The sequence below is a fragment of the Solea solea genome, chromosome 13, assembly GCF_958295425.1.
Source record: "Solea solea chromosome 13, fSolSol10.1, whole genome shotgun sequence".
Lineage (NCBI taxonomy): Eukaryota > Metazoa > Chordata > Actinopteri > Pleuronectiformes > Soleidae > Solea > Solea solea.
In genome coordinates this window covers 25,948,472-25,957,271 of record NC_081146.1, presented here as the reverse complement: position 1 = coordinate 25,957,271, position 8,800 = coordinate 25,948,472, and the positions used below count along the sequence as shown (strand labels likewise).

The following is an 8,800-nucleotide window of genomic DNA, read 5'->3' as shown; positions in this document are numbered from 1 at the left end:
TATATATATACACACCGTGTAACCGTGTGATGTGTGATGTGTCCGTGCCTATGAAACAAAAACCATGATTGTATACAATCAAAATCATGTCAGAACAAATCTAATAACCTTTTAAAAACAGAGTTAGTGCTGTGTGCTTTCACAGACCAGGTTAATGAACGACAACAACAACAACAACAAGTAATAAAAGTGCAACTTTAAATATTAATAAAGGATTAAAAATTCATACGACAATCAAAAATAAAGGTTTAGATGCATAAAACAGTAAAAACAAACCGTCAAATATAAAGGGATGGATGTATTCAATAAATAAATAAATAAAAATGTGTTTTAAGAAGTGATTATATATATAAATATAAATAAGTCCCTGATTGTTTATCTCTGTAAGAGCTTAAATAAATGATTGTTTTGTGCTTCATCAAACAGAAAATATCTGTGTGTGTGCTCTACAGACTCCAACATCCCAGAATAATCCCTCTGCTAACAGCCGCAGCATGAACCACACATAAGCTCCCTCATATTTGTGGAATTAACAATCGCAACATCGTCAATGTCCGTGCTGCCGGAGACGCAGAGATCATGTGGAACATTTAAATAAATAAATAAATAAATAAATAAATGTTTCATATCAGAGACAGAGTGACGCTGTCTTTCAGTCTGTTCATCTCATAACTGTCCGACAGTCGTTAAATGTCTTTGTCTCTGTCTCAAGACACCTGTGTGTGTGTGTGTGTGTGTGTGTGTGTGTGTGTGTGTGTGTGTGTGTGTGTGTGGGGGTGTGTGTGTGTGTGGGGGTGTGTGTGTGTGTGTGTGTGTGTGTGTGTGTGTGTGGGTCGGTGTGTGTGTGTGTTTTCTCTGCTCTGTGACAAACATCATGGTGTTGCAAAAACACCTCAGGCTTTGTGGGTCTGTCGCTGCTGCTGTTCATGATCTGTCAGTTTAGGTGTTGATGTTGGGAAACTCCTGTTTCCCTTTTTTACACTCACACACACACGCACACGCACACGCACACGCACACATGCACACACACACACACACACGCTGTAATGCAGCTTTGTTTGTTTTGTGCATCAAAAGAGATTTGAAGTGGGTTTACTGTATATGAGACATTTAAGATCAGCATCTCACATAAAACTAAATGTACATAAGATTTAAAAACACACATTTTAACAAAAGACTCGCCTTAAACCAAACCCCATAGAGAAAAGCAGTGATTTTAGCTTGTGAGGACACAGGAGCTGCTGGTCCTCTGCTGCCTCGTGTGGTCACTTTGTGTCACTGAGGTAAATCTGAACAAAGGATTTTAAAAGCCAAAGTGACAAAATAAGACATTTGAACTTAGTGATGGAGGCAGCAGTGGATCAACAACTCCTGTGTGTGTGACGTTAAAATCAGTGTTTTCTCTATGGGCTTTGGTGTGGGAGAGTGAGTGGTTTACAAACTCTGTCTAACAATGAGATAAAGACGTGAAACATGTTCTTAAAGATGTCGCAGACTTAAACTGACAGATTTTATTGGCTAAGTGGCTAAAATCTGTCTTTTGATAGCTTTGAACTGATGTAGATGTTATTAGCTGAGTCTTTTGTTAAGTGGTTTAAATCAAGTTCTCCTTTGTGTCTCTGCTGACAGCCATGTTTTCACTATTATAAACCTTTGATAACTTCTTCACCTTAAAAACCACAGAACTACCTCTACACAACATACTTCCTTTTAACCCATGACACAGTTAACACTTGCACTATGACGGATGCAACCTAAACAATATTTTAGTTGTTTGTTTCTTTGCATCACATTTGCAATAATTCTTTTTAATGTAGCGTTTTACCTTTTTATTTTAATAATATCATATTTTGATTCTTATTTTACTATGTCATTGTACTGTATGTTTTTAAATAATTAAGACTCACTGCAGTTTGGGTTGAAATTACCGATTAAGTCAAGTTAAGGTAACTTGTTTTAATGGGAACTATAATAAACACATGGGTGAAGTTCAGGGAAAAACTCCTACTTAAAAATGACTTAATTGAGGTGGAGTTTGATTTTTCATGAGCTAAAAATAACCGTGTAGCTTCCAGGTTTACTTCCATGTCTGTGGACAGTTTCAGTTTCACTGGAAAGTGACTTCACGGTTTAAAATTCCAAATGTTGTAAACGGGGGAACATCAGCATTTCTTCAGTGAAGTCGACTGAAGCTCTGCTTCTTCTCTTCTTGCCTCATAAAAATGAGGAAATCCACCGAGATCTGACAATTTTATTAGAAAACAACATTAACAGGCTAACGTGAATATTCTGCCTCTGATTTTCTGAAAGAGGATGTGAAAAATGCTGAAATTTAAAGAGAACAAGCTGCGTTTTTCTCTAACAGGGTCAGTGAGTGATTACGAAAGCGCTCAGTTCTGCGGTGATGAAATATCGCCGAGTGTCACGTTTGAGTTTTTACTTTGAATTTCCCTGATGTCGTTGTGTGAAACCACGTCTCACAGTGTGGAACGCTCCGGTTTGCATAACACAATCTGCTTGTGTGAGGAATATTAATGTGATGATTGTTCACAGACTGTCGGGGAAGATGAAGCACAGAGAAACTCTCATTTATTTTTTAGATCAGATCAATAACTGCAGCAGTAAGTGACAGAGACTGTAACAGTTCACACTAATGATTAATGCTGAGAAAACAAAGGCCAGAGACAAAGTTCTTCCTTCTGTTATATCTGTAACATTTCAGTTTGTAGCATCTTTAAAAAAATACATCTCAAAAATAAATTAGCCAATATTCTGCAACAGAACGATTTATTCCTGTGTCCACCTTTAATCCCAGGAAGCTCAAGAAATACCTTTTTTATGCAGATTTACTTATTTAGTTATATTCTACAACTTGAAACTTTTGCCTTTAACCTCATGCTAGCTAACGTCAAAGGTAACCATTGGTTAACCTTAGCTCATACTAGCCTACCTCATTGATGATAGCTTGGCTAACTTGAGCCCAACTTAATTGACAACATAAGTTGACAACAGATTTTGTGTTATATTAATAAAGTTCAGATCTGTGTTAGCTTACCTGACAGGTGATTGTTTGGCTAACATTAGCTCATACTAGCCTACCTCATTGATGATAGCTTGGCTAACTTTAGCTTATACAAACTAACCTCACATGTGATTATTTGGCTAACTTTAGCTCAACTTTTGAATTTTATGAACAAAGAGAACAAAGTTCAAATGTATCCTCATGTTAGCTAACCTTACAGGTAACCACTTGGCTAACCTTAGCTCATACTAGCCTACCTCACATGTGATTATTTGGCTAACTTTAGCTCAACTTTAGAATTTTATGAACAAAGAGAACAAAGTTCAAATGTATCCTCATGGAAGCTAACCTCAAAGGTAACCACTTGGCTAACCTTAGCTCATACTAGCCTACCTCACATGTGATTATTTGGCTAACTTTAGCTCAACTTTTGAATTTTATGAACAAAGAGAACAAAGTTCAAATTTGTCCTCATGTTAGCTAACCTCACAGGTGAGTCGCGTCTACCAACATGAACATGGCTGCGAGGTCAGCCATTTTGAATTTAAAGCCTTGAGTCAAGGGCATAGCGCCACCTGCTGCTAGGGCAGAGGCTGTGAGGCTGCTTTTTTTATTTTAAACATTTTTATCATGTTGTTTTATAAACAACAAACCTCTGTGTAGACACTGTCCTCACAGAGAAGGCTGCTCCCTCCACTGTCCTCAGCATCCCATCATGAAAAAGTGAATGTGATTTAATAATCCACGACAGCACAGCCTGACAGAGACCACTCATGCTGCAAAAAAAGGGCCACTTGTTACCAAGGCAACCGTGTTTGGTGAGCAGGGGTGATAAATTGCGGCGGTATCTGGCTAATAATTTCTATTATGTGCACTAGATGTTTAGATTATCATGTAAATGGAGGGGGGGGGGGGGGTGGGCAGGTGACAGCAGGCGGTGCTGATAGAGGAGATCAAACACACAACACATGAGCAATCACCACCTGTGGCTGTGCACACAACACAGGAAGACGGAGAAGACGAAGGTAAGGCTGGATTATTCTTCGTTTTTAAAAAGTAAAAAAAAAATATGAGGAGGAGGAGAGAAAATGTACAAACTGACAAATCATTGGTGCAGATAAGGAGGAAGTCAGGTTGCTTAAACTTGGTGGCAGTTCTTTGGTGTCATCACACGTCTCTGGAGCAAATAAAACTTTCCCCTGGTTGCTTTGTCATCAGACTATAAGAGATGACTTTGACTCCAACACAAGTCACTTTAAGCTGAAGCAGGTCGTTACACGAGGGGTAAGAACCTTTTCTAATAATCAAACCTTGAAGTTAAACTCTATTTGTGTTTGTTTTTAAAGACATTTATTTATTTTTCCCCCTGTGGCTGTGATTTTATTTATTTTTTCCTTTAAAATGTGACATTATTTTGATGACACTGCTGCTGAAGATCAGAGACACTCATTTCCCTCCGGTGTGGTCAAGTCATTATGTTTATGAGGGTCATCGTCTTCACAGCATGTCCACTCTTTATGAATACGGAGATAGAGTGAGAGCAGTGGCTGCGAGTTAATGATAAAAGCATCGTTGTGCTGTATTTACAATGCAGAGGAAGCAATAACACAGTGTTACTGTTGATATACAGAAACAAAGCACTGGCTCCTCATTAAGAGATAATTCACCTCCACAATAAACTCTGAAGAAGAAATTATGAAGGGCTGTTATAAAAGATGAATTAGAGTTTATCTGCGGCTTCTTTTCAGCTCATAGACTGAAGATTTATGTAGAAAAGGTGAAGCAGCATCGTCAGCTTCAGACCTGGAAAAACACACTTTAGCAAATTCATAAAAGACTCACTTAATGCAAAATCTACGTCAGCTTAAGTCTATGATGCCTAAAGAAAATATTCAAAGTTTTATCTCACTGTTCGACAGACTTTTCCAACAGGAAAGTGAAGTTTGTAAACCACTCACTCTCCCACACCAAAGCCCACAGAGAAAATCAGTGATTTTAACATCACACACAGGAGTTGTTGATCCACTGCTGCCTCCATCGCTAAGTTCAAATGTCTTATTTTGTAAAATTCGGCTTTTAAAATATTTAATTTAGACATACCTTAGTGACAGAAAGTGACCACACGAGGCAGCAGAGGACCAGCAGCTTTATCAGTGAGATAAAGACGTGAACATGTTCTTTAGAAACCGTATTGAAATTTATTCAGTGAATTTATTTGCTAAATGGCCAAATTTAGTTTTCCTTGTGTACCTGCTTGTAGTGCAATGACAATTGCTTAAAAAAAAACTTAAATTATCCCTTTAAATGATAATTCAGCCCCACAATAAACTGAAGGAAATAAAATAAAGGATTTACAGTTAATCTCAGGCTTGTTGCTGGGCTCATTCAGCTTGTCGATTAAAAATGAATGTTTAAAAAGCTGCACTCTCTCTCAGGCCAAGTGTCAGAGGGACAACGGGCTGAAAACACGGTGCTGTACTGTGTGGTAATCTCCTTCCATTCTGTCTTATCAGCAGAGCTCAAAGCCCTGGAGGAAACCATGAGCAGTGGTTTTATCAGCGGGAACAGGAAAACCACGCTGTCTCCACGGGTTTGTTCCAGGCTGATGACCCTCTAAGACACGTCTGACCCTCCATCACCAGCTCCTTCACCAGCTCCTTCACCACCTCCAGAGAGACAAGGACGTTATGTTTCTGTCTGCGTGAGAGTCCAACACGGCGACCACCATGCAGGAGTGTCACACCGGCCTGTGTCTGTCCGTCTACATCATCACATTCGTGCTGGGTTTGCCCGCCAACCTCCTTGCCTTCTACACGTTCTTCAACAAAGTCAGGCAGAAGCCCACCCCCATCGACATCCTGCTCCTCAACCTGACCATCTCTGACCTCCTCTTCCTCGTCTTCCTGCCCTTTAAGATGCACGAGGTGGTCAACGACATGGTGTGGGACCTGCCCTACTTCCTCTGCCCGCTCTCTGGCTTCGTCTTCTACATGACCATCTACAACAGCACCTTCTGTCTGACTGCGGTCAGCGTGGAGCGTTACCTGGGCGTGGCCTTCCCGATCCAGCACTCCCTGAAGCGACGGCCTCTGTACGCCATCGGCGCCAGCATCTTCTTCTGGATCTTCTCCTTCCTCCACCTGAGTATTGTCTTCATCATTCCCTTCATTGGTGCTGGAAGCTCTCCCGGTATGAGCCCAGGACAGAACGCCTCCGCCGCCTCAGTCGTAGGTGACGTCAACGAGAAGAAGGTGTGTTACGAGAACTTCACCGAGGCCCAGCTGAACGTGCTGCTGCCCGTGCGTCTGGAGCTCTGCGTGGTGCTTTTCTGCATCCCTCTCATCATCTGCAGCTTCTGCTACATCAACTTCATCAGGATTCTCTCCAACCTGCAGAACATCAACCGGCGCCGGCGCCTCCGGGCCATCGGCATGGCGATTGGGACTCTGCTGGTGTTCGCCCTCTGCTTCGGCCCCTACAATGTCTCGCACATCGTGGGTTTTATTTACTGGAAAAGTCCAAAGTGGAGAACCAAGGCCCTGCTCTGCAGCACCTTCAACGCCTGCCTCGACCCGCTCATCTTCTACTTCTCCTCCTCGGCTGTCAGAGGCAACGTGGGCAGTCTCGTCGACGGGGTCAAAGGTTACCTGGACAGGTGCATGCCCTGTCACCTTTTCCTGCGCTGCTGTGAGACTGAGCCAGACACCAGATCCAAATCAGACACCAGATCCAAAGATGAGAGCAACACGAACACGATCTGAGCGAGTGAGCGAGCGAGCGTCTCTGCTGCCCGGCAGGAAATTAATTCATGTTTATGTTTTTACTTGTGAGGGAAATTGTTTGGCTTATCACGCAGTGCAGCGCTGTCCTCGTTTGACTCTCTGATGAACTTCCTTTTTCAGAAACAAGACACAAGAGAGAGAGAGACTCGGTGTGTCTGTGTTTCTGTGTGAAGCTGCAGAGACGGACGGACGACTCCGAACTGTCGCTTTCACATGAAACAATATTTACGACACAACAGCGACATTTCGACTGAGCTCCATTAACGCAGTCAGGCACAGAAAAGCCAACAGAGGGAAAATCTGCAACAGCTTTGTACGTCATCGCTCACACTGAGAGATAAAGCTTATCTACCTACTTTAAAGGCATAGTTAAGGGTTTTGTTTAAGTGTGTTTGTATGAGGTTTTCACTCATAGTCACTCTGAATAAGTTTGCTAATATGTTCTCGTCTTTATCTCGCTGTTCGACAGGAAACTGAAGTTTGTAACAAGTACTCGGCCATTTTGTGTCTGAGATACAAACACAAAATGGCTGCCAGACAGAGACACACAGAAGAACTGATTTTAGCCACTTAACAAAAGACTTTTATGATATCTGAAGCACATGTTCACGTCTTTATCTCACTGTGAGACAGACCTTTCCAACAGGAAACTGAAGTTTGTAAACCACTCACTCTCCCACACCAAACCTCACAGAGATAATCAGTGATTTTAGCTTGCGGGGACACAGGAGCTGCTGGTTTACTGCTGCCTCGTGTCTGAACAAAGGATTTCAAATGCTGAAATCATAAAATAAGACATTTGAACTTAGTGATGGAGGCAGCAGTGGATCAACAACTCCTGTGTGCTGTGATCACTGATAAAATCACTGTTTTTCTCTGTGGGCTTTGGTGTGGGAGAGTGAGCGTCTAACAGTGAGATAAAAACATGAACATGTATCACAGACTTACAGCTGACATAGGTTTTATGAACTGAGTCTGTTTGTCCTCGTGTCCATGTCGGTTGTTTGGAGCGTCCATGTCTCAGGCTGGTTCCTGCCACAGGGGGGCGCTCACAGTTTACCTCATTCAACCACACTTAAAAAAAAACCTGAACTATCCGATATTTCACAGTTTGTGTCACATGTTCTTTAGCATTGTAGCATGAAAACTAGTAAAGCATTTCAACATGTTGGTAATAAAAAGGGCTGTCAACTTTTCAGCTACAAATATTATTCAGTTTAATTTTTCATACTATACTTTTGTTTTTTCTCTTACGTGATTATTATTACAGATATTTTTGGATTAGAAACCTTGTGTTGTTTATTTCAAATGCGTACGTGTTTAAAGCATACGTGTGACTTACATAGCGTGTATGAAAGTACGTGTGATACTGTAAAACTGTTGTGACGATGAATGAAAGTACTGGACCTTTATTTTCATACACAAATTACATAAACATATATTTTAAATAATTCATGATTCAGTGTTGTTGTTTTTAATGCATCAGTGACGTGAGAGTGGTTTCTCTGTATGTGTAATAAAAAAACAGTAACAATAAGAGAAATAGAGCATTTTGATCGTGCCTGCTTCTTGCTGCCGATTTTGGGAGGATTGCACCTTTAAAAATTTAAGCTTTTAGACCAGAATTTTTTTTTAAAGAGCGCCAGATTTCATAATGTGAAGATTTCCCAAGCCAATGGTACTTTTTTTAACAGTCATTTTTACATACAAATACACTGTTTAATTAAAATTAGTTGTCTAACTATGACATTTTAATAATCAAATTAATGTGTGTCTGAACGTGTCTGAATTCAATTACAAAGTATGTTATGATTATATTTCCAGAAAGAATATGGTTATTATTTGTGAACCTGAGCTGGATTTTCCATATGTCATTAAACGCATCATAGCTCCGTGGACCTGCTCTAGTAGTATTGCTATGGTTGTTGCAGATCAACTATCTCGTGAATATAGTGCATAATAGTGTGTCTGTATGTGGTTGTGTTTGTGCCTGTTT

The 8,800-nt window shown here is 40.7% G+C and overlaps 1 protein-coding gene across 2 annotated transcripts; it reads left to right on the top strand.

The window, feature by feature from the left end:
- The first annotated feature begins 3,983 nt into the window (after window positions 1–3,983).
- On the top strand, window positions 3,984–8,491 carry LOC131470807 (free fatty acid receptor 2). 2 transcript variants are annotated; one of them, XM_058646805.1, is made up of 2 exons: window positions 3,984–4,306; window positions 5,539–8,491. In XM_058646805.1, the coding sequence occupies exon 2, from the start codon at window positions 5,749–5,751 to the stop codon at window positions 6,781–6,783; it is 1,035 nt and encodes a 344-aa protein (XP_058502788.1). In that variant the 5' UTR covers window positions 3,984–4,306; window positions 5,539–5,748; the 3' UTR covers window positions 6,784–8,491. The 2 variants fall into 2 exon arrangements, with proteins under 2 accessions (XP_058502788.1, XP_058502787.1); XM_058646804.1 differs by having other exon boundaries at window positions 5,536–8,491.
- The last annotated feature ends 309 nt before the right edge of the window (window positions 8,492–8,800 follow it).

Excerpts from the sequence above, each read along its gene's own strand:
- LOC131470807 (XM_058646805.1), top strand. The coding sequence starts at position 5,749 with ATGCAGGAGTGTCACACCGGCCTGTGTCTGTCCGTCTACATCATCACA.